At 42.9% G+C, this 18,105-nt stretch overlaps 1 protein-coding gene across 1 annotated transcript in view; it reads left to right on the top strand.

Annotated features, from left to right (window-relative positions):
• The first annotated feature begins 2,811 nt into the window (after window positions 1–2,811).
• Window positions 2,812–18,105, top strand: part of klhdc4 (kelch domain containing 4) — an 86,903-nt gene continuing 71,609 nt past the window's right edge. The window contains exons 1-2 of the mRNA XM_033035638.1: window positions 2,812–3,018; window positions 14,762–14,853. Coding sequence (XP_032891529.1) covers window positions 2,920–3,018; window positions 14,762–14,853 — 191 coding nt within the window. The 5' untranslated portion in view covers window positions 2,812–2,919. The remainder of the gene's footprint in view (window positions 3,019–14,761; window positions 14,854–18,105) is intronic.

The raw sequence follows: 18,105 nt of genomic DNA, 5'->3' as shown, positions 1-18,105 counted from the left end.
GATCTCTGGCTTTTCTTGGCAGCTCCTGGTCTTCGAAGGAGGAATTGTGAAGATCTCAGGCTTCTCCCTGCAGTTCACCCTTACCTCGAGAGGAGGTGTTGGTGGTCTTGGGTTTATTCTGACGATTTAGCTTTGGGCTTGAAAAGGTGATGATGGAGGTCTCTAGGTTATCCTGGCGTCTTAGTCTTTGCCTCTGTGTGGGCACAGTCCCTCATTTTCCGTGGACAAGAACAGGCACTGGCATCTCAGGCTTGCCCCAGCCACTCAGTGTTAGCCTCCGTAGAACTGCTGGCTGTCCAAGGCTTCTTCCTAGCAGCCCAGTCCTCACCACACAGTTTGGATTGGATTGGATTTCTTACTCAAACCTGTGACAGAAGAACACAGCCAACAAGGATTCTTTCCCCCCCTTTCGCTCACTCCTTCCTCCTTCTCCCCCTCGCCAGCATTTTGTATCCATCTTCGATATAAACCAGCATCTGCAGATCCTTCCTAGACATAATGCATTGCTATATTAGACAGTAGGAGTCAGTTAAAGGTCTTCAATAACAGGTGTTCCACTGATCTTTGCAATAGGTGGTGTTAGAGAATCCACAGGAAGTTGTTGGCATATTGACACATGAGGGCACAGCAATCCATTGCAAATAAAGTAGGGGTTGCTGATAATAGGTGCTGCATGTCATGCTTATGTTGGTGAGTTTGAGATATACAAATAGTGTTAGTCACTTGCTTCATATGTGGAATGAATGGAAATGTTCCTGAGGGTGAATGATACTGTTTTGGCGGATCAAGACAACAGACGGTTGATTTGAATCAAATTTATTCACAATGTGATTCACCGATCACGGTCTTGACAATTGCCACTGAAAATACAACTGACCACAACGGTGGTCTCACAACGACTGAAGGGCAGAGCCCTGAAAACCATGCGAAATCACGACCCCTCCCAGAGTCACGTGCACGCGGATTCCAACCGCAGGGTTCGATACTTGCGAGCACCAGTAGGTGCCGCTACACTGTCAAAATTAGACTGGGGGACATTGCACAGAGAAACATATTCATATGCACGAAATGGAATGCAATGCCAATAATTTACTTGCAATGTTGCTGGATGTGGTGGAGGCAGAGACAAATTATTTTTGATAAGTTTAGGAAGGAACTGCAGATGCTGGTTTACTGTCTGGATACCGAAGATAGACACAAAATGCAGCTCAGCGGGACAGGCAGCTTCTCAGGAGAGAAGGAATGTGTGGCATTTTGGGTCAAGACCTTTCTTCAGACTGAGACTCAGGGGAGAGGGAGACATTGAGATATGGAAGGGTAAGGTGTGAAAACACAGATCAAAGGGGACTATGACCATGGACCACAGGCAAGGTTTCATACGAGGACATTGAGAAACTCTTAAAAAGGCTCCATCAGATATTTTTGTGAGTCGCAAGTTTGGCATATGCAATTGAAGAAAATAACAAAAATATGTAATTTCCAGATCTTTTTAGATCAAGGTTTAGGGATTAATCAGGGGTTATAACATTTTATGAAAGGAACAGCCATTAATTCAAAACAAGAACCAGTCTTCAGTATATCTGCGCTAATGCACATTGGAAGCAGTTATCAGCTTGAAATTAAAAGGACAATTTTTACTAAGACAATTGAATATGTAAATTGGGCCTGCCTATATCAAACGAGATATCTTCATCTTAATGGACCTGTCCCACTTAGGCGACTAAAGGAGACTATGCAGTCGCCACATGTTCGAGGGTGTTTGCCGGAGAGTTGCCTTCATGGTCGTGAGTAGTTCCTGCATTCTCTGAACTAGTAGCAGCCTAAGTGGGACAGGCCCATAAGTTATGTCACAACAATTGTGATGGGGACTCGAGGGCCTGAGCTGTAGGAAGAGATTGAACGAGCTGGGACTTTATTCCTAGAGCGCAGGAGGTTCAGGTGTGATCTTATACAGATGTAGAAAATCATGAGGGGAATTGATTGGGTGAATGCACAGAGGCTTCTACCCAGTGTAGGTGAATCAAGAACCAAAGGATATAGGTTTAAATTGAGAGGGGAAAGATTTAATAGAAACCTGAAAGGTATTATTTTCTTGCAGAAGGTGGTGGGTATGGAACAGCTTTTTTCCCCACGAGCAGTAGCTCTACTCAACAACCAAAAATCTATAGCCTCCTTACGCTCTGTTATTTTATTTTATTCTTCACATGTTTAAATTATAATGTTTTAATTGTAATTACCTACTGTATATCCTATTGTTATCCTTGCGAACAAAGCACCAAGGCAAATTCCTTGTATGTATACATACTACTTAGCTAATAAAATGTATTGAATGAATTCCTTTTCTCCAGAGATGTAGAACAAATGAATGAAAGTCAATGCTTACTATGTTCTGTTGTGCTGAAGCAAAGCAAGAATTTCATTGTCCTATCAGGGGCACATAACAATAAACTCTTGAATCTTGAAGATATGCAACCAAGTAATTGTGATAAAGGAACCAGGCCATTGTTGGTTGGTTGGTTGTTGAAGTTGCTGGGGATCTGACTTGCCCTGACCTGCTGCCTCTTCTGGCATTGACAGCTCCTTGAGCCACCTGCTGGCCTTCCTTCAATGTCCATGTTGTCCATCCTCGGTGGGCGGGCGGCGACAGTTGGGTGAGCGCCACCTGAAGGCACCACTATTGTTTCACGGATTTACAGGCAGGGACGCCGAGGTCGGGCGGGCGGCGACAGTTGGGTGAGCGCCACCTATTGTTTCACGGATTTACAGGCAGGGACGCCGAGGTCGGGCGGGCGGGCGGCGTTTTATTCTCCCCACGTTGCCTTGCTTGTCGTCTGGTGCCGTCGGTTGACCCGGATACGCATGTCGGTAGTTAGCGGCTGGCAGCGAGAGGGATAATACTGGGAGAGGGGGAAACAAACCATGGGCAAAAAGAACAAAAAGGACAAGAAAGGAAAGGGAGTTGAAAAAAACGCGGCTAAAATGGAGAAAAAGATCTCCAAACGGTCGAAGAGAGAGGAGGTGAGGAGGGAATGTTGTGGAGCGAGGCCGAGTACTGGGAGGGAGGCTTGTTGTTGGTGGGCGGTTGTTCGCAAACAACGTTCTGTTTCTGTTTATCACTAACAAGATTTGAACCCAATAGTAAAAAATAATGTAAGTAGGAAGGAACGGCAGATGTTGGTTAAAACCGAAGATCGACACAAAACGCTGGAGTAAATTTGGTGTCTATATCTATCTTCAGCAAAAACGAATGGCTTGTGTCTAAGTCTATTCGGTGGGCGGTAGGATTTCCTAATTAATTTAGTGAGATAGGACATTAAGAACTTTACAATTACACGTTCACTTATTTATGTTACTGCTACATGCTATTTAAAAAAAAGTCTAGAATTGCAATTAGTGTTTTCCTTCTGTGGAATTGAACCCGCCTGTGGATCACGGGGATGGGAGAAAATGTGTAGGAAGGAACTGCAAATGCTGGTAGAATATTGATTTATCTAACTTCAAGAATGAATATTGATTTCTCTAACTTCCAATAACCCCTTGCATCCCCACCGTCTCTGTCCCTCCCCCACTCTAGTCGTCGTACTGGTTTCACTGTTCGGATAACTCGTTCTCACCTTCCCCACAATGGACCATTGTGGGCTCCACCTTTCCTTGATCATCGTCACATTTTGCCTATCTTTCATTCATTTGTTTTATGTACCTTCTATATCTCCAGAAGATAGACACAAAGTACTGGAGTAACTCAGCGGGACAGGCAGCATCTCTGGAGAGAAGGAATGGGTAACGTTTCGGGTTGAGACCTTTCTTCAGACTGCGAGTCAGGGGAAAGGAAAACAAGAGAGTTATAGACAGTGATGTAGCGAGATATAGAACAAATGAATAAAAGATATGCAAAAAAGTAGCGATGATAAAGGAAACAGGCCATTGTTAGCCGTTTACTAGGTGAGAATGAGAACCTGGTGCGACTTGGGTGGGGGTGGGATGGAGAGAGAAGGAATGCAGGGGTTGCTTGAAGTTAGAAACATAGAAAATAGGTGCAGGATGAGGCCATTCGGCCCTTCGAGCCAGCACCGCCATTCATTGTTATCATGGCTGATCGTCCCCAATCAATAACCCGTGCCTGCCTTCTCCCCATATCACTTGATTCCACTAGCCCATAGAACTCTATCTAACTCTCTCTTAAATCCATCCAGTGATTTGGCCTCCACTGCCCTCTGTGGCAGGGAATTCCACAAATTCACAACTCTCTGGGTGAAAAAGTTTTTTCTCACCTCAGTCTTAAATGGCCTCCCCTTTATTCTAAGACTGTGGCCCCTGGTTCTGGACTCGCCCAACATTGGGACCATTTTTCCTGCATCTAGCTTGTCCAGTCCTATTATAATTTTATATGTTTCTATAAGATCACCCCTCATCCTTCTAAACTCCAGTGAATACAAGCCTAGTCTTTTCAATCTTTCCTCATATGACAGTCCTGCCATCCCAGGGATCAATCTCGTGAACCTACGCTGCACTGCCTCAATCACAAGGATGCCCCTCCTCAAATTAGGAGACCAAAACTGTACACAATACTCCAGATGTGGTCTTACCAGAGCCCTATACAACCGCAGAAGTCTTTACTCCTATACTGAAATCCTCTTGTTATGAAGGCCAACATTCCATTAGCTTTCTTCACTGCCTGCTGTACCTGCACGCCAACTTTCAGTGACTGGTGTACAAGGACACCCAGTTCGCGCTGTACCTCCCCCTTACCTAACCTAACCCCATTGAGATAATAATCTGCCCCCTTGTTTTTGCCGCCAAAGTGGATGACCTCACATTTATCTATATTATACTGCATCTGCCACGCATCTGCCCACTCACTCAACCTGTCCAGGTCACCCTGCAACCTCCTAACATCCTCTTCATAGTTCACACTGCCACCCAGCTTTGTGTCATCCGCAAACTTGCTAGTGTTGCTCCTAATTCCCTCTTGTAAATCATTAATATATATGGTAAACAGTTGCGGCCCCAACACCGAGCCTAGCGGCACTCCACTCGCCGCTGCCTGCCATTCTGAAAAGGACCCGTTCACTCCTACTCTTTGCTTCCCGTCTGCCAACCAATTTTCTATCCACGTCAACACCCTACCCCCAATACCATGTGTTCTAATTTTAGTCACCAGTCTCCCGTGCCGGACCTTATCAAAGGCTTTCTGAAAGTCTAGATACACTACATCCACTGGCTCCCCTTCATCCATTTTACTTGTCACATCCTCAAAAAATTCCAGAAGATTAGTCAAGCATTATTTTCCTTTCATAAATCCATGCTGACCTGGACTAATCCTTTTACTGCTATCCAAATGCCCCATTATTACCTCTTTAATAATTGACTCCAGCATCTTTCCCACCACCAAAGTCAGGCTAACAGGTCCGTAATTCCCCATCTTTGGAGAAAAAATGTGCGAGTTTTTACTTGGAACTCAGATAGATATTTGAGGTCAACATCAATAAAGTTCAAAGTTATGAAGGGCTTTAGTAGGATAGATAGTAAGAATTCCCTCCCCACCCCCCCTAACAGATGTGTTTAAAATGAGGAAAATGTTTTAGGGTAAGAGGCCCAGAGGTGATCTGCGAGGATAATTTTTCATCCAGAAAGTGGTTAGAATTTGGAACACACTGAGGGGGTGGTGAAGGCAGGTACTCGAACCTTTAAATATTTAGTCAATCTCTTGAATCACCAAGACATAGGAAGTAATAGATCAAATTATGGTAAATTGGATTTGTACAAATGTAATTTGATGGTTGACGTTTTCATGGTTAGCTGAAGAATGTATTTCAGTATTGAATGTCTGACAGGACCATCTGATCTGGGTTAAGCTCAACACCTCTGCATAACTGCAGAGAAGCAATTATTTTAAGATGACATTGTTGATTATTACATTAAAATAAGTGGTATGGTGGAGGGATAAGACGGATAATTCTTGTCTTACCAAGAATTGCAATGGGTTCTTGATCAGTTGGACAAGTATGAATGAATGAATAACTTTATTGGCCAAGTATTCGCATACAAAGAATTTGCCTTGGTGCTCCGCCCGCAAGCGACAACATGACATACAGTGACAGTTAGGAATGATACATAAAACATTAAACATTAATAATAAAACAGTAGGCCAAGGAATGGCGAATGGCGTTTAATGCAGTGCAGGACCTTCAGTGAAAGGTAGGCCCTGGGAAGTGTTGTATTAAAGAGGGATCTAGGAATAGATGCCATTATGCTGGTCAGGTGCAGAGAAGATTTACAAAGGTATTGCCAAGAGTCGAGGGTCTGAACTACAGGGAGAGGTTAGGCAGACTAGGAGTTTATTCCTTGGAGCGCAGGAGGCTGAGGGGTAATCTTGGTATATAAAATCATGCGGGGAATAGATAGTGTGAATGTGCAACCATCTTCCCAGCATAGGGGAATCAAGAACTACATGGCATAGGTTTAAAGTGAGAGGGGACGAAGGAACCCGAGGGGCAACTTTTCGGAGTTATTCCCTGTTCTGGAGTTATTCCCTGTTCAAATTGTTGCTGCCATTGCCTATTGTCTATAGGGGGGGGGGGTTGCACGTAAGGTCATTGGGTCAAAGGGCGTGACGCACGGAGCAGCTCAATCCATGTGGAGGACATGGCTGCCTCAGCACACACTGTTAATACACGGAACACGTACCTTCTTACTTATTAAAAACTGCTGAAATTGTCATTTTCTGCGCTATAAATATTTGTGGATACTGTCATTGAAAGCGGGAAGGTATCAATATATTTGCTCTGAAACCGAGCACCAAGGTGTAAGCGGCCGAAAGAGCGCATCCCTCAGGACAGCCCACGCTCTCCCCTGGGGTCAGCGTTGTCCGGCCACGGCCGCCCTCCGCCCCGTCTCCCTCTGTGGGCCGCACTATCAAGGGCTGTGGGTCGGCAGCGCCCGCACACGGGGCCGGGTGAAGCAGGACCAGGTGGAGCGGGGCCAGGGGGTGGAGGGCCGGCGGCACCGGGTGGAGCGGGGCCAGGGGGTGGAGGGCCGGCGGCAGCGGGTGGAGCGGGGCCAGGGGGAGGAGGGCCGGCGGCAGCGGGTGGGGTGGGGCTGGCGGGGCCGGGGGGAGCGGGGCCGTGGTTCCAGGCAACGTCAGCTGCAGCAGAGTTAGGGACAGTGCTCCCTCCGCCCACCCAGAGTCACTGGCGCGCTGCACCGACATCCCAACCTCTTCCCCAGCCCCCTCCTCCTCCTCCCACCCCTGGCCATGGTATAGACGGCCCGGGGTCCGCGGGTGTGAAACCAGTCCGGCAGGTGGGCCAGAAGAAGGGCCCGCTGTGCTTCCATCCATAGTAAATGCTTACCTGCAGTTCACCACGTGTACTCCAGTTGGCGTTGCGTGGCAACAGTACGGGTCACGGGTCGTGATCTCGACTGCGTGCAACCTCCCTATTGAAAAGTAGCATAATAATTTCAACTCTTGGGATGCACTTGTCCAGTTTTAAGTACAGACCGATACTTGGGAAGGATAACATGTTTTGTTATCATGGGTTGTTACCCGAGTATGCTGTGTTGCCATCTATATTACAAATAATAAATACTGCTCTTTAAACCAAAGGAAACCATGGGAAAAGTGATCTAACTGACCCTTGCCAAAGAGTATTGGTGATTTTAAAGCACATTAAACTTTTTCACGAAAGGTGGTTAGTATATGGAACAAACAGCCAGGAGGTAGTTGAGGCAGGTACAATATCAGTACTTAAAGACATTTGGGCAGGTACATGGATAGGAAAAGTTTAGAGAGATATGGGTCAAATACGGGCAGATGGGACAAGCATAGATGGGAGATCTTGGTTGCCATGGGCAAGTTGGGCTGAAGGGTCTGTTTCTGTGCTGTTTGGTTCTATTACTATAGGATTATAAAGGCAATATAAAATGTGAGAGTAGGTTCATGGGAAACAGAAACAGGCTTCAAGATCTCTACGTTTCTTAGCTGAAGTTAAAGATTATGGCATGTGATTTACAGTGAGAATGGTCGAGAAATATATTTAATGTCTTCATGGAGGACAGAATGTACTCATGTCTGAAGAAGGGTCTCGACCCGAAACGTCACCTATTCCTTCGCTCCATAGATGTTGCCTCACCCGCTGAGTTTCTCCAGCATTTTTGTCTATCATGGAGGACACGTTCTCCTGGAAATAATGGAGAGCTGTGGGTCTAGAATAAGCATACATTCCATAGATTTTGGATCCATTCTAACAGATTGGATATTTTAAAATGGAAACAGTATGCCAGCCTTTATTAAAAGATGGACACAAAAAGCTGGAGTGACACAGCTAGACAGACAGCATCTCTGGAGAGAAGGAATGGGTGACATTTCGGGTTGAGACCCTTCAAGATGATTTGAGCACCAAAATGAAGGCATCTTATTTGAATTGCAAACATCTCGGGTGAGACTGCATGTAGAATATATATTGTGTTTTGGTCTAATTTCCCCTTGCAGGGAAGGAAGCTCTAGCTATGAATGGAATGTAGCAACGGTTTGCCTGATTGATCACTGGGTTAGCGGATTTGTTATACAAGCAGAGTACGTTATAGTCTAGACACAAGGAACTGTAAATGCTGGTTTGACCCAAAAAAGGTGCAAAGCATTAACTTAGTGGGTCTGGAGAGCGTAGGCAGGCAACGTTTTGGGTTGGGACATCGAAGGAGGGTCCCAACTGGAAACATCGCCTATCCATTTTCTCCACTGATGCTGACTGAGCTGCTAAGTAACATGAGCACTTTATATCATGTTAAGACCCTTGGGTCACATGGGACGAAATCATCTTGCTTCTATTTCTTTTCTAATTCATGATTTACAGCGAGTCATCCAGCACAGAAACAGACTCTTCGGCCCAACTCCTTCATGCTGACCCAGATGCCTCATCTAAGCTAGCCCCATATGGCCCATATCCCTCTAATCCATTGCTACCCATCCAAGGGTCTTTTCAATGTTGTTATTGTTCCTGCCTCAGCTAGTTCATCTGGCAGCTTAGTCTGTATACTCACCACCATCTGAGATAAAAAGCTGCCCTTCAGGTTCTTGTTAAATCTTTCCCATTCACCTTAAACCTCTGTCCACTGGTTCTTGATTCCCCAACCCTAGATAAGACTGATTCGCCTTATTAATTACCTTCATGATTTTATACACCTCTATGCGTGCAGGGTTGTACGTTCTCCCCATGACCGCGTGGGTTTACTCCGAGATCTTTGGTTTCCTCCCACACTCCAAAGAAGTACACGTTTGTAGGTGAATTGGCTTGGTATAAATGTAAAAATTGTTGTGTGTGTCTGTCTGTGTCTGTATGTGTGTCTTCCTGCGCCCCAAGAAATAAGGTCCTGGCCTGCCCAATCTCTCCCTATAGCTCTGGTCCTCGAGTCCTGGCAACAATAAATGGTAAATGTTCCTGCTTTCTTTCCAGCTTAATGACATTTGAATAAATGTATCAGAATTTATTATGAAGCTCTAGCAAACAAGGGTAGTTCTCAAAACTGCAGTGGTACTCCCAGTAAGAATTCCAATACTCCGAACCTTGGGATGCAGTGCCTTGTGTGGTGAGCATTTTTTTTTGAGATTTTTAAAAATGAAAATCTGGAAATTGTGTAGTTCTGGTGCCGTAGGAAGAGGACACAGTCAGCAATGAATGACAGAACAAACGGGGAAAATCAAGAATAGTGCTTTAGCAGGGGCTGGATCTAATGGGCGTAGCACTTTGAAGAGCATGACTTCATGCTCTTGTGTTTTTTTCCGTTCCAGTACAATCAATAAATGGAAGGTATAATTACTTAAATGATGATTATCATTTAGACCTTTTTTAAACACAGTTTAAGCACCTACCCCTGCATATGATCATTTAGGAACAATATGACAATGTAATTGGTTGTCACACCATTCCCCTCTCCTTCAATAAATCATCCTGTTGGAGTTAAGAGATTTTTGATGATTTCAGAAGTGCCCAACTCTGTCATCTACAATAATTGAATAAAATAAGAACTTGTGTAAGAAGGAGCTGCAGATGCTGGGTTACATCGAAGATGAACATAAAATGCTGAGTAATTCAGTGGGTTAGGCAATATCTCCGGAGAAAAGGAATAGGTGACGTTTTGGGACAAGACTAATCTAATGAGGGGTCTCGACCTGTAAAGTCACCTATTCCCTTTCTCCAGAGATGGTGAGTGACATGCAGCATCTTGTGTCTATCTAAAATAAGAACTTGGTCTGTTTCTGTTTGTAATCTCAGTTCATGTTTGAAAAGGAGCCATCATTTTCAAGTTTGGAAAACTGAAGGTATACACAGTTAGGCTCCATAGCTTTGATCTCCTAGACTAATATCAATTCAATGTAAGCTCATGGAATAAAAACAGAAAATGCTAAGAAATGGATCAGATGGCATCTGTGGATTAAGAAATATTATTATAATAATAATAATAATAATGGATGGGATTTATATAGCGCCTTTCTAATACTCAAGGCGCTAGTTTAACTATTAGAAAATGTGTGGAGTGCAATGAGTAGAGCAAAGGAAATATTGCAATAGGACAAGGCTCTAGTTGAATCGGGTAAGATATAGGGGCTAAGATAAACTGTAATTGAAGAAGTTATTCAATACGTGGATGGGTTCTGCTGAGCATCTGACTGCTGGCAAAGGAGAACTATTGAGAACTGTTTAAGGAAGGCCCTCAGACCTTCCTGAAATGAATGGAAGTGTAGATGGATTGGTGGTTTAAGGTAAAGATAAGCTGGTTGGGACCGTGGAACAGGTAAGTGCCGAAGCAGCAGAGGACATCTGAACGATTACAGATGGAAGTGCGAAAGGACAAGGATGGAATCAAGGAGCCAATTGGAGTGGGGCAAGAACTGGTTTGCAGCAGTGTTTCCCCATCGGGGTGAAGCTAGTCCTGCTGGTGGATTTTGTGCAGGATGTCGATAGAGTCTGGGTACACTACAGGGCTAGAAGGTGTGGAGGGAATGTCTCCTCGGAAAATGAGGCCACGAGTGCCTGGGAGTCATTGGTGGTGAGGGACATTGTCCAGACAGAGGTATGAGGAAGTGTCTGAAGGATGACATTTGGCATCTGTGAGAAAGATCGAATTTCACCAGACCACCACATTTGTCGGAGGTTTGATATTGATATCGGGTTTGATTTTAGTGAAGAAAATTCATCAGGGTTAGGAGGAGTAGGTTAGAGTAAGTGAATGGAGATACCAAATGTCCCAGAGTTATCAATGAATAGATCTAAGAGGGCGGCAGTGCAGCGGTAAAGTTGCTGCCTCACAACGAATGCTGCACCGGAGACCCGGGTTCGATCCTAACTATGGGTGCTGTCTGTACGGAGTTTGTACGTTCTCCCTGTGACCTGTGTGAGTTCTCTCCGAGATCTTTGGTTTTCTCCCACACTCCAAAGACGTACAGATATGTAGGTTAATTGGCTTGGTAAATGTAAAAATTGCCCCTAGTGTGTATAGGGTAGTGTTAATACGTGGGGGTCGCTGGTCGGTGCGGACGCGGTGGACCGAAGGGCCTGTTTCCGCGCTGTATCTCTAAACTAAACTAAAAGAATAGATTTAAGAGGCAGGTGGGAAAGGTCTATAAAGTTGAGGAATTCTGGAGTTCGAGAAAGGGTCCACATTCTGCAGTGAAGATTTCCTGTCAAGGATATGGAGACTGCAGAAGTGTTTAATGTCATGCTATAACCATATAACCATATAACAATTACAGCACGGAAACAGGCCATCTCGGCCCTACAAGTCCGTGCCGAACAACTTTTTTCCCTTAGTCCCACCTGCCTGCACTCATACCATAACCCTCCATTCCCTTCTCATCCATATGCCTATCCAATTTATTTTTAAATGATACCAACGAACCTGCCGCCACCACTTCCACTGGAAGCTCATTCCACACCGCTACCATTCTCTGAGTAAAGAAGTTCCCCCTCATGTTACCCCTAAACTTGTGTCCCTTAATTCTGAAGTCATGTCCTCTTGTTTGAATTCATTAGAGTAAAGATGTGCAGGGATGAAGATGTTCATCCTTTCCAAGGATTCATTGTTCAGGATGAGGACGAGGAAGATTGAAAGGAATTGTGTAAACCTGGCAAGGTGGAATGTGGTGATAAAATAAGTAGGAAGGAATTGCAGGCTGATTTACACCGAAGATAGGCACAAATTGCTGGAGTAACTCAGCGGGACAAGCAGCATCTCTGGATTGAAGGAATGGGTGAGTTTTGGGTCTTGACCCTTCTTCAGACTGAAGAAGGGTCTCGACCCAAAACATCACCCATTTCTTCTATCCAGAGATGCTGCCTCTCCCGTTGAGTTGCTCCAGCATTTTGTGTCCATCTTCGGTGTTAAAATGTCAGGGAAAAGTGAAAGGGTGAAAGATTAGGAAAGATATTCAAGAGCTGTTGGAGTTGCCAATCTTTAAAAGAAAATAAAAAAAGTTGCCAATTGCAGCACTGAATAAACGAAAGAACGGAACCATGGAGCCAAGACAACTTGGAGATAGAGAGCATTGGTACTGTTTGGCAGAGAGAGGTCAGAAACATGTATATGCTGATGTGCACTGACTAGATCTTTAAATCCAATGAGAGCAATGACGCAACACCGGATAGTTTGAACATGACGGATAGTTTGAACATACTAGTTTGGACAGATGGGATCTAAATGTAATATCTCATCCAAAAGTTGGATAGTTTAGACCCTTTGCTAGGTCCAAATTGTACAGGGATCATCAATTCACCTTTCGATTATATACTTTACTTCCAGATGTAACATTGAGTTGCATGCATTGACCCCTTTTTTTTATCAGATCAAAACTTTTGTCCCTTTTTTTTGTCAGATCAAAACTTTTGTTTATGCTTCTGCTATTGTCAGTTGAACATATGTTTGCACCATTGTTCCTTTGTTATTTAGTTTCATTTTATATTTCATTCCTATTGTATTTGTTTCCTACTTCATCCCGTTCCCACTTGTCATATCTCTGTATTTGCTTAAAGCCTATTGCATCTCTATATCCTTCTAGTTCTGATAATATGTCAGTTTATTATAAATGATTCTTCCTCCCTCTGCTGTCAAGCATTTCCAGCATTTACACAACAGCTTTCGTGATGTCAGGCTCTCCTGTATTGTTTAATATCCAAATATATATATATTTTTAGGACTATTGTATAATAAATTTAGCAATCCATTTTATACAGAATGCAGTCTCATAGATGAAACTGACAAGGGTTATAAAATATGTTTTAATGACATTGGTTAAGTGGTATTTGGTGGCTAGAATGTTGGGGAGTTGCCTACTGAGAGAACAGATGGGATCTAAATGTAACATCACATCCAAAAATTGTTATCTCAAACATATTCTGATATATGATTGATTGAATCAATTAATTGATTTGTTTGAGAGATACAGCATGAAAACGGGCCCTTCGGCCCACTGAGTCCACACTGACCATCGATTACCCGAGGTCAGGTTTGAACTTCAGTCACTGTGGTACGGTAAGGCAGTGAGTGTGCCACTATGTCGCACTTAAATTATTGATTTGAACCTAAAACCTTCAGACTCTGGACAGTAAGGATAACATTGCTACTTCTTGTTTAAGGTGCTATAGTCAAGTTAAGTTTATTATCATATGCACGTCCATATTCCAAAGACGTGCAGGTTTGTCGGTTAATTGGCTTCTGTACATTGCCCCTAGTGTGTAGGATGTGGAAGTGGAATAACATGGAACTAGTGTGAACGTGTGGACATACATGGTGGGCCAAAGGGCCTGTTTCCACTCTGTATTTTCAAACAAAACTAAGTATGGTGAAATACCGGCACAATGAAAATGTTGCTTGCAGCAGCATCAGAAATATGTAGACTCTGACAACACATTGTTACATATATTATGTATAAATTACATGGTCTACAAAACTAACTTTTTTTTCACTTGACTGCAAAAAGCAAGACATTAGTGCAAACACAATTTTAATTACAATTAGACGGCAGTGTAAGAGGTGGGCCATAGGGTTCCATTGCAGAGAGGATTTGGATTTTGTAAATTGGTTCAAGAATGCAATGGTTGTAGGAAAGTAACTGCTGCTGAACCTGATGGTGTGCGACTTTAGACTTCTGTACCTCTTGCTCGACTGTAGCAGTGAGAAGAGGGCCTGGCCGAGATTGTGATGATCCTTGATGATAGATGCCACTTTCTGGAGATGCTTTTGATGGTGTGGGTGATTGTGCCCCTGATGGACTAGACTCTGCAGCCTCTTGAGTTCTATGCACTGGAATTGCCGCACCATGCCATGATGCAACCAGTCATGATACCTTCCACTGTGCACCTGTTGAAGTTTGTTTAGAGTATTTTGTGACTTTAAACTGCTAAACTCTTATAAACTGCTAAGGAAGTAGAGGTGCTGGTGCACCTTCATGATTGCATCTACAGTATGTGCTGGGCTCAGGACAGATCATCCGAGATGTTAACACCCAGGGATTTGAAGCTGCTAACTATCTCCACTGCCAACTCACCAATGAAAACTGGCACATGGTCTCCCAACTTAGACTGTTGCTGAGAAGCAAAACTGGTAAACAGTGCTAGAAAGTTGCAGTGAAAGGAAATCCTTAATAATTTATTGTGTGTATTTCCTTGTATCACATTTTTTTCATGTTATTTGTATGTGATTATATTGCTTGTTATGATTGTAGTTCTTTTAAGTGATTTTGTTGAATATATCTGTTTTTCATTCTTAGGAAGATCTAGAAACATTAATAGATGAATTCAGACAACTTGATGCAAAGAGGACCCAAGTGGCAGAAGTGACATGTCCTTATCCTTCGCCACGGTGAGTAAAGTGGAAATGCTAGTTATTGCTTTTTGATTCTACTGATGCCTTGATTTCACCTTTGTGGCTTTGTGTTCAGAAAAGTAGTGACAAAACAAGGTGTCATATTTCAGAATGTGACCTGACTATTGTAAGAAAAGGAACTATTTTCAATATTTACATTTATGTTGCAAAGCAAGTAAGAATATAATTGTTCTATCTGGGACATATGACAATAAAACACTACTGACTCTAGATGGACATGTGGTCATAAAATCTTTCACTGGATGAGGCGATTTGGCTCACTTTGGCCGTCTTGACTTTCTGAAGAGACGGCTATTTCATCTTATTCTACTGGTTTTGCCAATAACCTGTTAATTTTAAACAAATTATAATGTTTGCATTCAGCTGATGTGTCTAATAAGTTTTATTGTTTCCTTTTTTGTGTGATTTTAAATTCATGTCTCATATTTATTAACTAATTGAAGAGTGGGTATAGTAATTCCTTATCCAAATTATTCAAAATCTTCCAAAGCATCATGAAAGGTTCCTGCATCATGTGCTGTTGAAGTGTCAATTCAATTATCGTACAAATGGACCCATATGCAACTCTGTAGATTTTAGTAAATTGAAGGTTGCTATGGAAAGCACCAAATGTCATGCTGAATTAAAGCAATAGCAACAAGAAACAAATTTGCAAATACAGAATGGTTCATTTAAGGTGGGGGTTCCCTTCCTGCTGTGGAATGTATATTTTGGTATGAGGTTTGGAGAGAATGTTAGGGGAAGCTTTGACTAGTATGGCAATTAACAATATTAAATTCTACAGTTAATTTAACAACCAACAATCCTTACTCTAGTCATTGTTGCAGTGTTAACTTGGCTCCATTGCATGGCAGATATTGCAGTTTATTCTGATTAATGTGTCACATCTATAAGTTCATAAATGATAGGAGCAGAATCAGGCGATTCGGCCCTCCAAGTCTACTCCAACATTCAATCATGGCTGATCTATCTTTCCCTCTTAACCTCATTCTCCTGCTTTCTGTCCATTACCCCTGACACCCGTACTAATTGAGAATCTATCTATCTCTGCCTTAAAAATATCGATTGACTTGGCCTCCCTCCACAGTTTTCTGTGGCAATGAATTCCACAGATTCACCACCGACTGACTAAAGAAATTCCTCTTTTACCTAAAGGAACGTCCTTTAATTCTGAGGCTATGACTTCTGGTCCCAGACTCTCGCACTAGTGGAAACATCTTCTCCACATAGTTGTTAGAAACAATTGTTTTGTTTTGTATCTATTTAAAAACAGTGAACGATGAAAGATGTAACTTCAAAACACTTAAATGTTATTTACAACTTAAACTAAAATAGTCTTGAATCTCTCTTGAAGTCAATGCAATCTCAGAATCTTTACCAGTTTTAATCTTACATGGGATCAGATGGTGATTTCCCTTGCAATCCCAGGAAGATTGTTTTCTGCCATTAGTCTCCAGGGGCTCTGCATTCCTCCCACACTCCAAAGACGTCCAGGTTTGAAGTTAATTGGCTTTGTTAAAATTGTAGATTGTCCCTAGTGTGTAGTATAGCGTTGGTGTACCGGGATTGCTCATCAGCGTGGACTCGGTGGGCCGAAGGGCCTGTTTCTGAATTGTATTTCGAAACGAAACTAAATACAGTGCCCTCCATAATGTTTTGCACAAAGACCCATTATTTATTTATTTGCTTCTGTACTCACAATTTGAGATTTACAATAGAAAACATCACATGTGGTTAAAGTGCACATTGTCAGATTTTAATAAAGGCCATTTTTAGACGTTTTGGTTTCACCATGTAGGAATTACAGCTGTGTTTATATATAGTCCCCCCCCCCCATTTCAGGGCACCATAATGTTTGGGACACAGCAATGTCATGTAAATGAAAGTAGTCATGTTTAGTATTTTGTTGCATATCCTTTGCATGCTTGAAGTCTGCGATTCTTGGACATCACCAATTGCTGGGTGTCTTCTCTGGTGATGCTCTGCCAGGCCTGTATTGCAGCCATCTTTAGCTTATGCTTGTTTTGGGGGCTAGTTCCCTTCAGTTTTCTCTTCAGCATATAAGGGGCATGCTCACTTGGGTTCAGATCGGGTGATTGACTTGGCCAGTCAAGAATTGACCATTTTTTAGCTTTGAAAAACTCCTTTGGTGCTTTAGCGGTATGTTTGGGATCATTGTCTTGCTGTCGGCCAATGAGTTTGAGGCATTTGAACTTGAGCAGATAGGATGTGCTTATACACTTCAGAATTCATTATGCTACTACCATCAGCTGTTGTATCATCAATGAAGATAAGTGAGCCAGTACCTTCAGCAGCCATACATGCCCAGGTCATAACACCCCACCACTGTTTCACAGATGAGGTGGTATGCTTTGGACCTTGAGCAGTTCATTCTCTCCTCCATACTTTGGTCTTGCCATCAATTTGATATGCTAATCTTCATCTCATCTGTCCACAAAACCTTTTTCCAGAACTGTGGTTGCTCTTTTAAGTACTTCTTGGCAAACTGTAACCTGGCCATCCTATTTTTGCGGCTAACCAGTGGTTTGCATCTTGCAGTGTAGCCTCTGTATTTCTGTTCATGATGTCTTCTGCGGACAGTGGTCATTGACAAATCCACACCTGACTCCTGAAGAGTATTTCTGATCCGTGGGACGGGTGTTTCGGATTTTTTTTATTATAGAGAGAATTCTTCTGTCATCAGCTGTGGAGATCTTCCTTGGCCTGCCAGCTCCTTTGCGATTAGTAAGCTCACCAGTGCTCTCTTTCTTCTTAATGATGTTCCAAACAGTTGATTTTGGTAAACCTAAGGTTTGGCTGATGTTTCTAACAGTTTTATTCTTGTTTCGCAGTCTCATCATGGCTTCTTTGACTTTCATTGGCACAACTTGGTGGTCCTCATTTTGATAAACAGCAATAAAAGTTTCCAAAGGTGATGGAAAGACTGGAGGAAAGACTAGATGTTGAGAGCTCCCTTACACCTGCTTTAGGGAGGCATTTAAACACACCTGAGCAATTACAAACACCTGTGAAGCCATGTGTCGGAAACATTATGGTGCCCTGAAATGGTGGGACTATGTATGGGACAGCTGTAATTTCTACATGGTGAAACCAAAATGTATAAAAAATACCCTTTAATAAAATTTGACAATGTGCACTTTAACCACATGCAATTTTTTTCTATTACAAATCTCAAATTGGGAGTACAGAGGCAAATAAATAAATGAT

Source organism: Amblyraja radiata, chromosome 17, assembly GCF_010909765.2.
Source record: "Amblyraja radiata isolate CabotCenter1 chromosome 17, sAmbRad1.1.pri, whole genome shotgun sequence".
NCBI lineage: Eukaryota > Metazoa > Chordata > Chondrichthyes > Rajiformes > Rajidae > Amblyraja > Amblyraja radiata.
This window is presented reverse-complemented; position numbering and strand designations above follow the sequence as displayed.